Below are 19,832 nucleotides of genomic sequence, written 5' to 3'. Positions count from 1 at the left end.
TGACTCAGTACGTCAGAAGATGCTAAAAGTCCCCAGTTTTTATTTTATTTTACTTATTTATGAGAGACAGAGAGAGAGAGAGAGGCAGAGACCTAGGCAGAGGGAGAAGCAGGATCCATGCAGGGAGCCCAATGTGGGACTCAATCCCAGGACTCTGGGATCACACCGAGCTGAAGGCAGACGCTTAACCATTGAGCCACCCAGGCGTCCCAAAGTCCCCAGTTTTTAGTTGAAGCAGGCTCCATGCAGGGAGCCCAACGTGGGACTGGATCCCGGGACCCCAGGATCACACCCCGGGCTGAAGGCAGGCGCTAATCCGCTAAGCCACCGGGGCTGCCCAGACTTTCTGGCTTTAAGCTCTTGTCCCACAATCTAGAATCTGTTGACTATGGACGACTTAGCCAGTTTTATCTTCAGTTTTCTCATTTATAAAAAGAGTTGGCAATTGTATCTACCTATGAGTGCTGCTGTGAAGAGTAAGGAATACATGGAAAACCCTTAATACGGTGGTTGCTGATGCTTGCCATTGTAAGAAACAAGCTCACACTCCTTATGTATTTCTTGCATTCTCTGCAAATTATAAGTCAACTCCTCAGCTCATAAAGGGAAATAGTTCAAAGGTGGGGGGAGGGGCACAAGAAAGAAAGATGGCAGAGACATTTAGTTTAATTCACATTCGCTACAGTCTGACGGGCACAACAAATTATTTGGAATTGGTGTTCAAAATCAAATTAGACTAGAATACACGTCCACCTGTGTGTGCGTCTGTGTGTCTTACCCGATACCGTCCATCATACCACGTAAGCAGTCTGCGTGCTTCGGTGAATGGCTGTGGTTTCTGCAGGCACCACAGTCTGCAAACTGCTGAGATGTTTACTGTAAACTGTCCCCGAACTTCCAGCTGAAGTCAATGCTGTCCCTTAGTTACAGTGGCTCCCAGGTAAAGCTGGAGAATATGGCAGGGTCCCCCAGGTGACAGACACCGCGGGTGTTGAGTAAACTCATGATGTCACCACATCACCATGTCTGACTTAAAGTTCACAACTGGGAAAACTCACTATTCTGTCTGGTCCTCTTTATAATCTAAGAATCGACACAGGAGAAACATTCAAATTTTACCAATTTTAATATATAGTATTTCTAACTTACATAGATGCCACTTAAGGAAAAAATAAACTCATGCCATTGAAGGAAGGAATTCTTTTCCTTTTCTTCATTTTCATTACTTCGTCAGCTGGTACAATCATTTCTGTCAGTTATATTATCAAGTGCTGGACTTTTAAATTAGGTAATGAGATAAAGACAAAACATGAGAGGAATTATCACCCAAGCGTCTTCACAAGGCAGGCAGTCCTCTAGCATCCCTGTGCGACAGAGGGTCTAGGACTTGGAAAAACAGGTTATATCACAAAGGTCATACAGCATCACCCAGCTCCCACAACAAAGATTCCTACACCTATACAATCACTGAAGAAATACACACAGACACCAAAATGTAGGCTGCCCCCCACAATCCAATCTGTGATGAAATCAAGTTAATCAAATACATTTCAGCTTAAGAATACTTCGTTTGTTTATTTTCTTGGTGGTACAAAAATTCGTTAAAACCTTGAAAAGAACTTTTTATACCAACCTTTTAGCTTCCTAGAACTCACTGTAACGTACAATTTTTCCTAAGCTTGAAATAAATCACAGTCAAGGAAAAAAGCAATCAATGGAAACGACCAAGGATTTTCTTCAATAAACAGAATTTAAATAATAGCTTTTAACTGAGGGAACAACTTATAGTAATAATAGACAAAGCGCAAAACTCACATTTTGTTAAACTTTGAATGAACATGAAGAATAATTCTTATTAATTTACCAACAAGATTACTTAAGATACTCACTTTTTAAACCAGTTTACCTCAAAGCCCCCTCTCCTACCACACAATACTTCTATCCCTAAACATGAAAAGACAAAGCAGAGGAGGTTCCAATCAAGCCAGTGTGTTTTATTCGACTTCACCAAAAAAAAAAAGTCACCATCAACAACGAAAACCCTACAAAGTTACAAAGCTGAGAAATTGGGTAAAAGAATAGTGAGGCTTTCCTCCCTTCAACCATATTCCTCCAAGGGATGACCAAATATTTTTAAAAGAGGGGTGAGCCAACTAAATACGATTTAAAATATGCCCTAAATCATCGATGAACACATTTTAAACTCTGGCAGGTAAGATGTGGGTTTAAGAGCACTTACTTTGTAAAAGACTGAAGAGTCTAAGGAGAAACTCTAGGTTTTGTACCCGTGTTACTCCTATATGCCTCCTTCCACATTAATCACACTCGCCCTCTAACAGCTTTTAAAAGAATATTTTAAATATTGGAGGAGTTTAAATCTCAGCTTTAGAACATGAACTTAGGATGTGAAGGTCCTCTGTTGGTATAAGTCACACAAGGTACCATTTATAGACAATGAACCGAAATGAAAAGAAAGGTGGGGCCAGAGGGGAAGCTTCATGGGCCTCCAACTCCTCTACCTGTTTAAATAACTTGCCAGAGAAATTTAGGTGGAGAGAGGATTGCATAGATTGTAGTCTAAAATAAAATCCTTTAAAAAACATTCAGTTTAAAAGAGTAAATTTTGTGTATATAATGTGTTAAAGTGGCATTACAAATCCATATAGTCCCATTCAAATTTTATCAAGGTGAAACTACCAAGGTGAAATTATGAAGTTTTTTTGTTTTCTCAAAGTAAACAAAAATTTCCTAAAATTGGAGCCAGGACAAAGAAATGCAAAGTCAAAAGAAACAGATACACAGTAGAGGTTCTAAGTAAAGGATCCTCTGGAGCCAGCCCACAACACACACGGGCTATCTGGCTGGGCAGCCAGTGGAGGCGACAGTATTCACCTTTCCAGAAGCAGGGCCTTTAGACCAAAACAAAACAGCAACAACAACAGCAACTAAAAATCTTAAATAAAAACCAATGAAATCAAAGTGAAGGCCTGGGAATCCTTCAGTCACTTCTGTAACTAGACACTGAAAGGGCCATTCTCACACTGATACAGAATCAGGCAAGGCTAAGAACATGTTTGAAAAATCACTGATAACTTTTTGTTACTGATCCTAGCCTGAAGCAACATTTGTTCTCTAGCTCTCCCTTTCCATAACAGACCACTAACAGTGTTTATTAGGATGGTCATTTAAGTCTGACAACTGGAAATAAAGACTAACAGATTAAGAAAAACCAATTCTAAACAAACAATAGCAGAATATTCAACAGATGGAAACATGAAATTAAACACAGAATTAGTATAACTTACATGTTTTAAAAGTGTATATACTTCATTTATAAATATTTCTAATTGACAATCTATTGAGAATCATAAATATTCAAGTGAACATTTGAATTTTCTCTTTAAGAGTTCAGAATTCTTTCTTCAAGTCTTTGAAGATTAGTCTCCTTCTGCTGAATGTCCAAGACTAACAGGCTTCACACAGTCAGATTATGTCTCTAATTAGACATATAAAAGCCTTTATTACCTACTGTGTTGTAATAAGACTTTAAAATTTTGTAACTCTCTTATACTTGTAGACAGCCTATGGAAGAAAAAAGAACATATTAGTACAGTTAATATGTGCACATATTTCAAATTACTGACACTGCTCTATGAGCCATAATTTGAAAGCAAAATCCACAATAAAAGAATATAAGCAACACTGAACAATTAAACTTTTATTTTTAAATGAGTATGCTGTACTTATTGAGGCTTGACACACATGCTCATTTATGTCTCTACCCACTAGCATCACATGACAGAGTGATGCGCGGCCAGGTGTCCTGAGATAAAACTGTATTCAAGAGGCTCTCAGATAAAACTACTAATTCTTTCAGAAAAACGCACAAACTTGCCAAGGTGCAACACATAATTTTATGTGTTAATGCAGCCAGAGTAATTTACTATTTAAATGGACCAATAATCAGGTAGAAGATACGATGAAAAGATTCCACTAACAATTAAGAAAAACTGTAAAAAAAAGAAAAAAAAAAGAAAAACTAACATTCTCTAAGGAAAAAGTAAATGTACAGAATCCATATAAATTAAAAAAATGAAGGTCAACTAAGATGAAAAGGAGAGTGGCTAAGTAAATTGTGGTATGTCCTTGTAACAGAATATTGGCACATATTTAAAAGACAGACTTTTTTTTTTATTCAATTTGCCAACATATAGCATAACCCCCAGTGCTCATCCCGCCAAGTGCCCCAAGAAACAGACTCTTAACTACAGAAAGCGCTCTGCTGGTTCCCAGAGGGGAGGTGGGGGACGTAAGAAACAGGTCCCGATGAAGGACTTGTCCTGAAGAGCCCCAGGTGTTATATGTTAAGTGTTGAATCACCATGTTATACAGCTGAATCTAAAATTACACTCTGTTACTTATGCTGGAATTTAAAAAATAAAAAAATAATGCTTATGTATCTGGAAGCTGCTAAGAAAATAAACCTTAAAGCTTATCACAAGAAAAAAAATTCTATAACTGTGTGGTGATGATGATGTTAACTAGTCTTACTGTGGAGACAGTTCTGCAATATATATAGAAATATCAAATCATATTGTGATTTGATTTCATGTTGTGTACCTGAAACTAATATAATTTTGTTTCTCCAAAAACAAAATAATCCTTATGAAAAAAATTTAATAATTTTGGGAAATGATTGTAATACAGTACCAGGTAAAACAGAACAGGAAAAATACACAACTCTGTTCAATTTTGTTAACACATACATACATAAACACACGCATACACGGAAATATTTTACTTATAGGTAGAGGAAAAATACATATTAAAAATATATCAAATGTTGAAATAGTCCTGGGTAGTGGGGATAGTAGTGATTTTTAAATTAATTTTTTTAAATTATACTTTCATGTTTTTTCCAAATTCTTTATGATGACCATGAATTATTTTTATAATTGGGGAAACAGGGAAAGATGATTATTTTAAGAGCTTTAATAAGCACATGGATAAACTGGTGTTTGTTTTTCCCTGGGGGGAGGGGAAATTAAATTAGGCTGTATCCTTACATGCGTAAGCATCCCACCCCAGGGTCACTACCCTTAGGAGGAGAACAGTTTCCCACACCTAGTTTTGTCAGAAACAGACAATTTTTAAAGTCCTGAAACATAAGAGCGCTAAATATCCAATGGTTTGTAAACCATCAGCACCAGCTTCCAGGGATTTCAGGGAGCATGTTGTAGTCTAACAAGTACAGTCATGTGTAATCTCATGTCATCTTCATGTGAATTCTGAGAGAAGGGCTTTTACTGCCCTCATTTCACAGAGAAAGGAAGCCAGCTGGGAGAGCAGACTGAGCTGCCGGAGCTCCTGTGGGTGGTACACAGCAGGCCTGAGATTCTAGAGCCCTGGGACCGCTGGCCCTGAATCCAGTTCTCTTTAAAGAACAGTAAAAGGAAATACCAGGCTCTAGACAGAAAACTGAAGCTGGCAGGGTTGCATTTACAGAAATTCTCTTTGAGACTCAGAGAAATTTTGAGGAGTTAACATGTGTTTTCTTCCCTCAATTTAATTTTATTTGGATTTAAAATGTGTAAATTGTTTAAAATATTTTTCATTTAAATAAATTTAATTCAGTTTCTCCTGTATCTTATTTGTAGGCCTCATAAGTGGGTGAACTAAATTCCTCATTTAAATAAATTCCACTTGAAATCCCAACCTCCATAGTCATCTGTAAATACATGAGAATGACAGGTGAAATCTCCTAAGATGGGGAAGGAACAACTTATTTTTAATTTAACTGACCCTTTTTAACTTAAAAATGTTAAGAAAAATTAGAAGTAATCTCTACATCTCTTGGCTCCCCCCCCTTTTTTTTTTCTGAGGATGTCAAACCTTAAGACTGACTTTGTGATCCTCATGGTAGAGGGCATCTCTCTGGCACAAAGGATTTATTTTGTTGTTTTTTAATCTTATTTTAATTCAATTAATTAACATAAAATGTATTATTGGTTTCAGAGGCAGAGATCAGTGATTCATCAGTCTTATATACGCAGTCCTCATTACATCTCGTGCCCTCCTTAATGTCCATTACCCATTTATCCTGTCCCCCTCACCCGCTTCTCCTCCATAGATCCTCTTTGTCTCCTAATCTCTATATCACTTGGCTCCCTTCTTTTTAAAACAGTTCTTCCTTGACTTGACTTTGGATTTTCTAGGGCAGCACAGTTTTATTTTCCCTTATTTTCTAGAATTCTTTCCCTTCTGTTCTGTATTCCTCAGTTAGTTGGTACCACATGCATCTCTGTAGGAAAATTCAAATTATGTTTGAAACAATCTGTGGCATAAGCCAAATGCAAACTATAGGTTTATGCAGGGAAGAATGGGGTAAGAATGAATGCAAGGAAAATGCCTCTTCACCTTAAGAAATAAAAAGCAAGGGTGCCTGGGTGGCTCAGTGAGTTAAGCTTCCAACTCTTATTTTTGGCTCAGGTCATGATCTCAGGTCATGGGATCGAGTCCTATGTTGGGCTCCATGCTCAGTGGAAAGTCTGCTTCAGATGCTCTCTCACCCTCCCCATCTGTCCCTCCCCTTGCTCCTACACATGCATGTTCTGTCTCCCTCAAATAAATAAAATCTTTAAAAAAAGAAAAGCAGTGAAAGGTTATACTCTTTTTCTTTCATCACCATCTCAACCAAGCCTTCCTTTCCTTCCTCACTCCTGCGATTGTACTTGGCCAAGCAAAGCCAGCTGAAGACAATATTAGAATACTTTCCCCACAAAAACTGAGAAGGCAAAAAGAAACACTGGCAATCTGACACTATTAATTTTTCCTGTGACCTGCTGAGACACAGGCTTGTGAGGATATAGATATATGACAGTATATAATATTTTCTCTTTGTCAACCAAAGAAAGCAAAACAAACCACTTTAGCAGAGAAGATGATCTTTGAAGTTTGCTGAAACCAGCAAAACCCAACAAGTCTTCACTGTGAAAACTGTTCTTACCTTCCAAAAGCATTTAAAAGAGCAACTATTTCCTGTCGAGTGAGTTGGAAGCCTTTAGATGGGCTGTTCTCTGGAAGCTTCTGGATTTCTTTTTCAGAGAATAGTATCTTCAGGGCAGTTCCTAAACCCTGAGTCTAAAGAAAATAGTGATACACATAACAATTAAAATTCCTGTAATAACAATCACTATAATGGTTAAAAGGAATACACAGTTGCTGTGATGAGAGTTAAGAAATTCATACAAACTGAACTTTTTGCCAAAATGTTAAACTGCAAAATATTGTTTATACTTCCTCATACATTATGCATATGACAAATTTATCTTAACTGCTAATGAATCCGAATAGTTTATTTAACACCTTTTGGACATAAATTACTAAAATGCCTTTTCCTAACCCAGTAGGAAAATATCACATGAGGATTACAATGTTCAATACATGGCCTCAAAAGCATTCTTTACAGACCCTAGCAATTCAAAACTTAGAAATTATTAATGAAAAAAAATTATTGATAACTACACTTAAAAATTTATCATTAGAACTAGAGAAAAACACCTGAAATGTAGTTTCCTTTAAAAAATTGTCTTCTGATTTTCTGACTTACTCTCATCTTTGAAAAAAAATATGATAAAATATCAAACAATCCTTTTTATACTGAATATATAGAGAGAGAAATGGGCCTGCTTGGCAAGCTTTTCTTTTTTGTGACTAGGTGGCCTTCTTTTGATCACTGAAACAAATTCAGTGGCTGAAGTTTGATAATTAAGCCTTTTTATATCATATTTTATTTTTATATGGGTCTACAAAATACTAACATACTATTTATAACTACCAACCTCAGAAATGAATCTGACTGTACCAACAGAAACAGATACCATAAAACCAAAGTCATTAACATAGAATGGGAAAAACATTCTTATATTCATCTTTTTCATCAATAAAGCAGAGAAACCACACTTCAGATCCTCTATTTCAATGAACAATGGGGGCACTGTAATAAAAACTTGCAACTTCCCAGTAGGAAAATTTAAGGTTAGTAACCGTTTTAAAACAGAAGACAAAACACAAACCTGCAATTTCCCCCATAATCTGCATTTGTCACATCCAACACAGTCCATTATACGGGAGATATTCTTGAAATGTAAGCGGAATTCCTCCTAACATGCAGAAAATATTTTTGCTCTCATTAAAGGTTTAAAAATTAAACTGCATTTGTATGAATTATAAGAAATAAAGGTTCTGAAGCTTATTAATGAATGAGTTGTATTTTTCAACAATAAAGAAGAAAAACAGTTGGATTTGTATGGCATAACATGGCACCTAAAACAACCATGGAAATTTATAAAATTCCTTCCACACAGTAATTCAACCAACTTTTTATTAGGTGCTACTCTATGCAAAGCACCAACACAAGCACTATGGGAGGAACAAAAGTAAGTGATACATGGTTTTTACTTTTAAGGAACTTAACTGCTCCCTCCATTTGATATCTGCATACAGCCAGCAGTAAATATAACTATATTATGTTTGGTTTATTTTTCATGTATTGCTTGTGTTGAGTCCAAATCAAAAAGGTGGTCTCAGACCAATGATCAATTTCCATCTTTTTCCTTAGTACCCACACACTGTAACAGGTGCTCCATCAGCACCAATGATGACACGGCTGTCTGAGGGGTATTGTCTCACAGTCCCGCACATTTGCCAGGCAGCTTTTTGGGGGATGTTGGCTGACTGCAACCTTGTACTGCTCCCTGCATAGGAGGGTTATTCTGCCAGTGAGCATCTATCTGGCCATGGTTCCTAGGACTCTAAGGCCAGTCTCTGAGGCTAACAGTCATTAAGAGAGTTTCCTCATCTTTTTCATGTGGCAAACAGAAAAAATAAATTTCATTTTATTGTACCGAGGTAAACATTTTATTGCATGAAGCTAGAGGAAAGCAGCCTAAAAACTCTGGCCACCAGAAGCCCTGCCTGGCTACTTTCCAAAGGTTCCAAATAAACAGTATCCTGGCTCAAGGACAATCTAAAGAATACAAAAGTCCTTTGCTCTCCATTCTCATGTAATTCATTTTCTTGGGAGGAGATGGAAAGATGGACCTAAGCTCCCCCTTATACATCTTTGAAAAACAGCAAACACAATTTCCAGCAATTCACTGACGACTAGTTCTTTTCTCACTCTCACCTTCCTCCTCCACAAAAAGAACAACAGAGTTGTCCAAAAGTATATTTGTATAAGTACTTAAAAAATAGGAGGCATGACAAAAACAAATTAGCATTATAGTAAATACCACAATAACAGTATACCCCTAAAATAATCATAAAACACAAAACAACCTTCCAAAACTAAAATACAGTTGTGACTAAGTTATTAGTTCATTTCAGAAGCACCAAGAGACTCTTACTAATGGAGAATCACTCAGTGCTCATTTATTAGTTCTTGTAATACATCCACATTCAGGGCCAAATGTGTTTCAGAATTCCAAATTTCAGAAATATAGTATGTACATTATTTATTATGAGACACTCCACCAGAGTGTGTGGCAACACCTAGTAATCAAATACATTAATAGTTCTGTAGCAATGTGTAAGGATACTCAAACAAAGCAGTTTTTTTTTGTTTTTGTTTTTTCTTCAAAAAAGCACTATAAATACTCTTAGGTCAGTTCACGTCAGGTTTTGCTAACAAATTAATCTGCACCAAACTTAAGAACAGTGTTTCAGTTTTTGGAGCTTCTTGGGTTTCAGAATTGCATATCAAGGACTGTGGAGCTGTATTAGAACACTATTTGACAATCGGTTTCAAATACTTCTATGAACATTTTAAGGGTACAATGTATTCCTTAATATGCTGTAAGCAAATGAAAACAGAGCTCCCAACATGAAGTCTGATAATGTTCCTAAAATACATTCTCTGATTATCACAGGGTAACGGATAATTTTTGCCTTTTGTCAGTGTGTAAGGACAAAAACATAATAGTTCCAGAAACTGGAACATTCCATAAAATATTCCATAAAATAAACCTTAGAAAAATATAATACTTATTGCCTTCAAAGTGGCAAATGGTTTATGATTTTCAAAACCAAAACAACCCAGTGACTTTAAAGTAAAAAACTTTCTCTCAAAATAAGAATTTTAAAAGACATTTACAAAGGCACCATACACATTAGTCAGTTAACAACTGAGGCTTCACTCAAAGTTGGCCATATTAGAAAGGAGGAAGGAAGTGAAAAGTATGGAGAAGGGGCTTTCCGTGCCATTTATAGTAGAATCCAGTCAAACGAACTTCAACACAATGCAGGAGTGAAAAAGAAGAGGTGAGATGGACAGGATTTAAACACAGTCAGTAAATTGCTTCCCATCCTACTCCCCAATTAAGGACATTTTACCTTTAATGACTTGGCCCCCTTTTTGTCACCTGCAAACATGGATTTCTCGTCAAAATGCATGGGAAAGGACCTGAAGAAATGAAAACACTACAAGTTACAGATGTTAAAATTAAGCACTGTGTAGAAGAGCTCTGGCTGAATTTTCTATCCCCACAAATATTTACAATTCATTATTTACTCGTGTGTGAAGTTTAATAACACATGAAGGAGGCACAGTTCACTTGTAAACTACTCAAATAAAGAGTAATGCAACATAAAAAATGGCTTTGTAATTTGTAAGACTGTAATGTTTTAAACAAATTACATGATAAAAATAATCTAAAATTTTAACTTAAAAAATGTGAAAAATATACAACACTGTTAAAAAGAGGTTTTGAACTTTAATGCATACTTTAAATACTTCTTAATCCATGGTTCATGCTCATTTTAACCATCAGTAAACTCAAATTTTAGAGACCCAACATTTTTTTTAAAAAGGTTATGTTCTAGAAGGTAAAGCTGGGTAGCCCTTAGGTATCTACTTTCATGAGAACACATTTATAGCACTATCTGAATTTAAATAGCAACTGAAAGAATACAAAACTGGTAAAAAAACAAAAACAAAAACCCATTAAAACAGCATTAAACTTTGGGGCGCCTGGGTGGCACACTGGCTTAAGCGTGCAACTCTTGGTTTTGGCTCAGGTCATGATCTTGAGGCCATGGGATTGAGACCTATATTGGACTCTACAATCTGCCTGGAATCTGCTTAAGACTCTCTCTCTTTCCCTCTCCACCTGTCCCTTCCTTCACAATTGCTCTTTCAAATAAATAAATCTTTAAAATAAAATAAAATAAAATAGCATTAAGCTTTGATACTACATAAAATTCAAAGTTATGATTGAAAATAGAGCCTAGTAAAAGGCGAAAGATTTATGCGATCTGAAGAGAAACCAGAGCCAAACTGTGGAAGGAGCCTCGGTGTCCAACGAAAGATGAATGGATAAAGAAGATGTGGTTTATGTATACAATGGAATATTACTCAGCTATTAGAAATGACAAATACCCACCATTTGCTTCAACGTGGATGGAACTGGAGGGTATTATGCTGAGTGAAGTAAGTCAGTCGGAGAAGGACAAACATTATATGTTCTCATTCATTTGGGGAATATAAATAATAGTGAAAGGGAATATAAGGGAAGGGGGAAGAAATGTGTGGGAAATATCAGAAAGGGAGACAGAACATAAAGACTGCTAACTCTGGGAAACGAACTAGGGGTGGTAGAAGGGGAGGAGGGCGGGGGGTGGGAGTGAATGGGTGACGGGCACTGGGTGTTATTCTGTATGATAGTAAATTGAACACCAATAAAAAAATAAATTAAAAAAAAAAAAAAAAAAAAAGAAAATAGAGCCTATTCTCAAGTGTGACTAAGCTGTTCTACTGACCATGTTCCTTCTCAGTTCTAACACTTCTTCCTAACTTTTAGAGTCAGTTTCTCCTATATTTTAAGCACTACCTCATTCATACTCAGAATGCAGAATTTCAGATCATTGATACTCAATTCTTACTTTGTATCTTGGAAGATATTCAGTAGAAGGGTTTTTGTGTCAGCATCTTCTTCTACATTTCCAGTGTAAAGATCGACAATTGAGCGTTCAAAATATGGAGCCACCTTTGATAAAGCTCGAAGTTCAATTAAGTATAAAAAGTACAGATTCTTAAGCCTTCTTGGACCTTCTCCTTTAGTTTCCACAGGATCAAAGCGGCGTTTAAATTCTTTCATATTAGGTCCCCAACTAGGTTTACCCCAGGTTTCTAAAGTGAAAGAGAAATATATAATACAGCTTCAATAAATAGGATTTTTTTCTTTATGGAGAATGTATATCCCCCCCAATGATTTTTGAACTAAAAAAGGCAAGATTTCTATGTAAAAATGTGATTACCTTCCAAAAGATAATTTGCACATAGATGTAAATTGATACTAGCATGAAGTCCCGATATAAGCTTATAGAAGACTCTCTTTTCCAGACACAAACCTATTCAGAAAAATATTGAAAAGAAATCACATCCATTTAGCTAATGGAAATACTGATCAAGAATATTCAATATACAGGCTTATTTTTAAAGTTAAAGTTCAAGGACATTAAAAATAATCAAGGAATAATTTAAAATGATTAAATCAAGGATTCTCTCACCAGAAGACAAAAAATAAGATTCTGACTTTAGAATGGAGTTATGAATATGGTAACTTAATGCAGAATGAGACAGAAAACATTGGGCTCTGTAGGTCTAAGCACTATAGATGTATTTGGCAAGTTCCCACACTACCCAGAAGGCAACAGCACAGATTTTTCATGGGTTAGGCTAAACTAAAGCAAATGTGATTTAAAGTCACTGCTTTGTCTTAACAATAGCTGTTTCTCCTTCCCTAGAGATGGTCTTTTTTTGAACCTACTCGATGGTGGAGGAAGAAGAGACCGCATTCTATTTCTCTTCTTCCTCCAGACTCTTTAGTCTTATTAATCTTCTGCCCTAGAATTCTCCAGTTCTACTTAACTATATGGTCTACTTATAAGGAGTCAAAACCTGGAAAACAGTCACCCAGGAATTTCAACCAATAAAAAAAGTAGGTTGACTATTCACTATGTGAGTAGAATTATATTATATGGAATATAGAAATATGATAGAAAATTATTTTATGTAGTTTTCTTAAGCCACACAGGCTTTTGCTCAAACAGAGGTCAAGATAATTCCACTAAGCAATTCTACCCCGCCCCAATTTTAAAAGCTTTTCTCTTATTTTAAGATTAGTATGCATTGTGAATGTACTTAATGGCACTAAGTTTAAAATGGGTAAGATGGTAAATTTTATGCAGTATATATTTACCATATTATGTGATATACTTTACTATGACAAAAAATTTCTAGAAAATATTCTTTACAAAAAATTTCAAAAATAAATAAAAATGCAAAAACCTAAGTTTTAAAAATCCACTAAATGCAGAGTAATTAGCTTTTTCCTTCTCTTATCATCCAACAGTATTTTTTTGTCTTTGGTCATTTTTGCCTTTTGGTTGTTTTAAAACTCTACCCCTGCAGAAAATGGGCTTCAACAGTACAAAGGAACTAAGAAATAACCTCATTTATAAGCTTAGGGATTAAAATGTAAGGGTACGTATGTGGCTTACTTTGCGTTTTTCCCAATATCTTTTAAATCTTCAATTTACTCTATGTTCTAGGTAATAGAACCTAGGTAATAGGTAAAAATAATTCTTTTGAGATTTAATTCTCTAATTCAGAATTCTTGCTAAATATTCCCATAGTTACAGATAGAGACCAAAACGTAGAAATTAAGTTCTTTTTTGCAGCTTCTTCTAAAACTATATGGCCAATTTTGACCATTCATGGTAGCAAGGGATACAAACATCATGAATAAGTTTGATAAAATATTAAGTACTAACTTCTCCTCTAGTAAAACTTTTAATCAAATCTGTTATCAAGTAGCAAAATGATCAGATCTGAAGTTCACTTCCTTTCCCTTCTAATCTACCTCTCTAAGCAATGTTTATAACCAGTAAAATGTCTAAAGATTAGAGAACAGAAAAAAGGCAAAACAAAGCCTGTGAAAATTCATATGCCTAAAATAAGAGCATAAACCAGAAGGCCATTCTAATTTGCAAGCCCTCGCAGCCCCTTACTTGAAATGGGGATGGATGAGAAGTGAGGAGCAAGGAGTAGAAATGTACTTCCATAAACTGAAAATTAGATAACTTTCAGCAAAATGGTAATAAAAGATGCGCGAATCCTATGTACTGACACACAACAAGACACACAACAGAGTCAGCAGGAAAATGCTGGACAACTTTTCTCAGCCTGCAGTCTGCTGCAAAGCAGGACACAGTCTCCGACTCCTCAGGCCCCAGCAAAAGCCTTCACAGTCATACTGTTAAGTAACAGCTCCAAAAGCGGACTTACAAAGGCAGAATTTACCAACTTCTATTTCTAACAATACAGAGCAAATTCAACTACCCAATTTAGAGACTGGTTCTATTTCTTTTAGATTTCATTTCATTCAAATTCACATTCATCAAGTGAATTATAGGACACTGATATGTATTCTTTTCCCTCACAAAAGGGCTAGATTTACTGTATCAGTATTATATGACATTTGGTCACTGTTTAGTGATTTTCAAAGGCATTTTTACAGGCATCATCTATGCTCAGTGTAGGTAAGATGGATGGCTGTGGCCAGTCTCATAGCCCCAGATGAGGAAACTGAATCTCAGAAAAGTTGAGTCAGTTGCCTATAAAAATAGGAGGGTTCTCTGAAACCATGGATCAATATTCAGGGGCTCCCATCAGTAGGATACTAGAAAAGTGGTTAATACAGAATACCCCAGAATTCAATATTGCCCATAAATTTCATTCGCATCTTCCATTATCAATATTCAGAGTCTTTCATCACCTTAGGTTCTTTTAACCTAAATACTACTTTTCACAACTTGTATCTTTACAATACAGCTAATGAAACAAAGTTAAGAATCTTCTTCCATACAGACCATTTATCAATATCATTCCTAGTAGTACTGGTACATCAATAATTTTCACCTTAATACTGACCAATATATGTACACACTTCATTATTAACAGAGAAATCATGTTCACGAGGTAACATCACCAACTAGCAAACATAAAACAGAATTAAGTGCTTTAAATCTGCAGAGTTCCTATTAGGTTATGATCTCCTGTATCATTCAACTTGTTTATCTTTTGTTAATACATTTTAACTTATGCTTTTATAAATAAATGTTAATTTGGAAAATTTTTTAAAAGCATCATATCTAGTTTTAAACCAACCTGTTAAAATTCTAGAATGTTTCAGCTTTCCATTAATATAGCATTTATATTTTCAACACTAGAAAATATAAGAATGCAAAGTATCTACTGGGATCTATATTGCTTTATCCTTTAAGTAGAGAAGTTTACTATATTAACATGTGTAAACATTATTTAAAATCTTCTGAAATTAAATCTACCTTCCCTCATTTTCATATATATAAAAAGTACTTCCTTCCAAAAAGAAGGTCTCTACTTACAAAGTAGGTTTGCATAATGGTTACTAGAAAAGCAATCTGGATAAGTGGTTTATACAGAATGAAAATAACACTGAGGAGCCAGTTATGAAAACCTGAGGACACTATGTGTCCCTGTGTATTTCCCTAATGCTGATTATTCTTGGCTGACCAACAGCCTCAAAATTTTCAAATCATTATATCCTAAAATACAATAATCTAAAATATGTTAGTTTCTTTCAAATACTGTCAAAATCAGTTGTCTAGGTAATGAATCCTGAACTTAAAGAAATATATTAAATAAATCCATATATTTTTTACAAGAAACCAATAAATTTAAAATGCAGACATGTAGTTTACCTTCCAGCCATGTGTAGAAGGATTCTCCTTAAAAAAACAAAACAAAACAAAAAAAACACACACACACACATACACAGATTTGGGTTAAAATATTTTAAACAGTCATTTACAAATTATAAGTGCCTAAAATATTTCCTGTGACAGATTAAGGAGTATCTCTAGAAATGACCACTGCTTCATGTGAAGTAGAAAAACAGGTATATGGTTCTAAAAAATAAAGCCCCAAGTAATTTAAGTAACTTTGGGAGGATATTCTTATAAATGATTTTAAGCAAAATTTTTATGAAAACATTTCAGTCAAAATATTATGGAAGCCTTTTTCATTAGAAGGCTTAAACATCCATAGTATGGGGGTGAAAAAGCTTAAAAATCTTAAATTTGAAAAAACAAATCTTAAATTTGCTTCTGATGATAACAATCACAGAACTCCTTTAAAAATTCTAGAAAAAAGCAGTGAATTATAATACAAAAATCAAATTAGTAATTATTCTTTTTTTTCCCTGAGCAGTAAAGCTAGGTATATTTCTTTGATTATCTAAGACTACTAAATTTCAAGGGGTAATTTTAAAATCCCTTAATTTTCAAGACAATTTTTCAGAAAAGTCAATGACTAGAATACAGAGGGACCTGACTTACCTGTGTACTAAATGCTAAAAGATCTATTTCTAGACCAATACTGTTCTGAGTGGAATAAAAACGGCAGTCAATAAAGATCTAAAAGTTAATGCACTTTGTGAATTATCTATCTTTAATTGAGAAAAGCAAAGCAAAGGAAAAACTCCACACACAGATGAGCTGAGCAAGGAGTCTAGGGGGTAAATTAGATGGTGGGGAATTGCTTTGTCTCTGATAGTCTTGCCACTTTGCAAACTACACAAACATCTTCCCACAGAATAATTCATCCAACATATTCTTCCAAGGGTCATTCATCATAATCTCACTTGTTTACTCAAGAAACTCCAAATGCTATCAGAAAAGTAGAGCTCCCAAGTCCTCAATAATCTGGCTTCTCGTCCTTCTGACTTAAACTACTCCTATATAAAGTCTTCCCTACTGCTAATAGGGTCTCCCCAGACATGCTTGGTTCTTCCATTTTCAATTCCTTGGTCCACGCTATTTTATCCTAACAGCACACAGGATCTAATTCTACCAGCCTACATCCGTCGCATTATCCAAAACTCTTTTCCAATGCCGTTTCCTGCAGTAAGCCACCAGATCCTTCTGGGGAGATGGAATCTGTCCCACCTCTGAAGAGCTCTAGCACCTACTGCTTGTACTACGTATGTGCAGCACTTCTTATCATTATGTATAATGCTTCTCATTCCTGCTATATACTGTCGGCTCCTGGAGCAAAGGAGTCATGTTTCACAGATCTTTCTATGCTGCACAATGCCCGTCACTGTGTCCTTGAACACAGATAAGTAAACATTCATTTGAAATAATGATTTTGACTGTTCTGGGGCAATTTATGACTGATATTCATCAGATAACCTTGAGTAACCAACTGTTGATAAATCACTATTCACCAGATTAAGTATCATACTAACTGAGGTTATACATTACAAACTCAGTAAGAAAATAAAGTCAAAGACTTATCTGGTAAAACTATCTTAACTTCTCTGCATTTTTTCAGAATATATTTTAGTAGATTATAATAAAACCAGACAACGGGGAAGTTGGAATGTAATCCTGGTTTCTATCCTAAACATTTAAGTAAAATGGAATTTATAGTTTTTTAAACATAGGGTAAATTACATTATAAAACTCTTATTTATTTTTTGTCACCATTCATTGGTAGCTATTTCTGAAAAAAATAGGAAAAACATTTTCTTTTTAATTAAATAGAGGAAAGATCAAATTTTGATCATTAAAAACATTTCCTCTATACTGGAGGCAAACCCAAACACGAAAGTTTTAACTCACCATCATCTTTGCCTGAAAGAGAAAATAGTAAACAGGATTTTAGAAACTGTCCCCCATGGTTCAGATTCCAATTCCATTTACTTTAATATGAGATTAAAACTTACTGTGTGTTAAACTATTAATTATACTACAAACCTTGGTCAGTGTGTAGTCATCCTGCAAGTGAGACTTCTTAATAAGAATAGAGGCCAAAAAAGTACAAGATTTTCATATGTTTTATATAACAAATAATATCAGAAAGCATCTAAAAATACTCATAAAGATCACTAGTTTCAATAATTAACAAATGGACACAGGCACTCCTTTCATTGTTACATATACAACTCTCTCTTCTCTTTCAAATTACTGCTCCTCAGCCTATATTCACCTTAAGAAAATTATTTCCCGAACTGTGATTAGTGAAACCCTCACTGGGGGTGCCACAGAGCTGCCCAGACATGGGGAAGAAGCCAGAGTTCCAGCTCTACAGAGCCACAGCAGCTCTGCCTTTATCGGCTTTGTAATGAGGAATTCTGATACAAGGTTTTGTTTTCGGAAAGAAAGTTTCTGTTGTTCAAAAGCTATTGGAAAGCTAGCTGGAGAAGCCTAGCTGTCTGGCTCAGCAAGAGTACACAAGTGATCTAGCTGAGACTGTTAGGGAGCTGTGAACCACCAGGAGCTGTTCCAGTGGAGACAGCACACAAATAGCATCAGCCCAAGCTTAATTACTGCATGGATTTCTCACCCCACAGAAAGGACCCCGGCTCTCCCCTCACCTGGTCCTCCATCTCCCTTTGTTCTTAGTACGGTTTTCTTCTTCCCTCTCCTTCTGCCCCTGTCTTTTGCTATGTGGCACTCTCTTTCCTCTCATCATTCCAGTGTTCTCATGTCTCTAATTTGTCACAACATGGACGTGAGGTATTTCTTAGGATGAGATGGTTTTGTTCAGTGAACTATATTTTCTGCTTGAAAAGGTTTTTATTCAGCTATAAAAAGAAGGAAATCCTGGCACTGGTGACAACATGGATGGACTCTGAGGACCTCATGCTGAGTGAAGTCAGAGGACAGATACTGTATGAGCTCTCTTGTATGTGGAATCTAAAAATGAAACAAACCCCCCCAAGCTCATAGATCAGAGAACAGATGGGTGTTTGCCAGAGGCAGGGAATGGGGAGCGGGTGAAATTCATAAAGGGCGTCAAAAAGGTACCAACTTATTAAGTTCTGGAGATATCATGTATAACATATCAACTACAGTTAATAACACTGTATTGCATATGTGGAAGTTGGTAAGACACTAGATCTTAAAAGTTCTCATCACAAGAATAAAAATTCTGTATGTATGGTCACAGATGTTAACTAAGACTTACTGGGTCATCTTTTTGCAATATACACAAATATCTACACATTATATTGAACACCTGAAATTAATATAGTGTCGTATGTCAATTACACCTCAATTTAAAAAAAAATATTTTAACTCCAATAAAACAAAAGTGATCATAGAAAAATATCTGAAAGAATACTTTCCAATCACTGTACAATGTAACAGAGGAGTGTGGAGGCATGGGGGGTACTGGAGTGTGGTGGGGGAGGAGCCTTCTCTTTTTGTTGTATATAACTTTTGTTTTGTTTCCATTTTGTGTATGTTCTTTCCATTTTTAAAATAGTAAGTTATAAGATAAACGCAGCAAAAGGGACAAAGGATAAGAAACCATGAAAAACCTTTTTCGTGATCCAATTCCCTTTTCCAGACAGTGTCAGAATGAATTTGGGGAAGAACATTTGTCACATTGTGAGATAGTGAGCATCTAACAGCAGTCCATTCGCCAACCTTTCTGAATCTCTCTGGCTCTCAGAAATGCCTTAAAAATATAATCTAGACCAGGAAATTCAAGTTCTTAAATCAATCCTGGTCTAAAGAAAACATCGGAATGGCAAGTCAATTATAGGGCTGCTCCCAGGGTTTGGCTCCTTGCTGATAACAGACTGAGGTCATGCCCAGTTTTATGTTGATTAACCTCCAAAAACGCTGTCACATATGTAATTTTGAATTTTTTCTAATAAAAATTTCTAGTAAAGTTTTTTTCTAGTACCCACATTTTAAGAAGTGAAAAAGTATACATG

The 19,832-nt window shown here is 35.6% G+C and overlaps 1 protein-coding gene across 4 annotated transcripts in view; it reads right to left on the bottom strand.

Moving 5' to 3' along the window:
• Window positions 1-1,107: 1,107 nt before the first annotated feature.
• ERO1B (endoplasmic reticulum oxidoreductase 1 beta) overlaps window positions 1,108-19,832 on the bottom strand; it is a 108,628-nt gene continuing 89,903 nt past the window's right edge. For 3 of the 4 annotated variants that reach the window (XM_077894408.1, XM_077894404.1, XM_077894406.1), the window contains 8 exons: window positions 17,728-17,739; window positions 15,805-15,831; window positions 12,316-12,408; window positions 11,941-12,187; window positions 10,393-10,462; window positions 8,076-8,162; window positions 7,007-7,140; window positions 1,108-3,582 (listed from right to left, as the gene is read on the bottom strand). In XM_077894408.1, coding sequence (XP_077750534.1) covers window positions 3,522-3,582; window positions 7,007-7,140; window positions 8,076-8,162; window positions 10,393-10,462; window positions 11,941-12,187; window positions 12,316-12,408; window positions 15,805-15,831; window positions 17,728-17,739 — 731 coding nt within the window. In that variant the 3' untranslated portion in view covers window positions 1,108-3,521. The remainder of the gene's footprint in view (window positions 3,583-7,006; window positions 7,141-8,075; window positions 8,163-10,392; window positions 10,463-11,940; window positions 12,188-12,315; window positions 12,409-15,804; window positions 15,832-17,727; window positions 17,740-19,832) is intronic. The other variant, XM_077894405.1, reaches the window with a different exon arrangement.

The sequence above is a fragment of the Canis aureus genome, chromosome 4, assembly GCF_053574225.1.
Source record: "Canis aureus isolate CA01 chromosome 4, VMU_Caureus_v.1.0, whole genome shotgun sequence".
NCBI lineage: Eukaryota > Metazoa > Chordata > Mammalia > Carnivora > Canidae > Canis > Canis aureus.
Note: the sequence above shows the minus strand (reverse complement) of the source record. Positions and strands in the feature narration are given on the sequence as shown.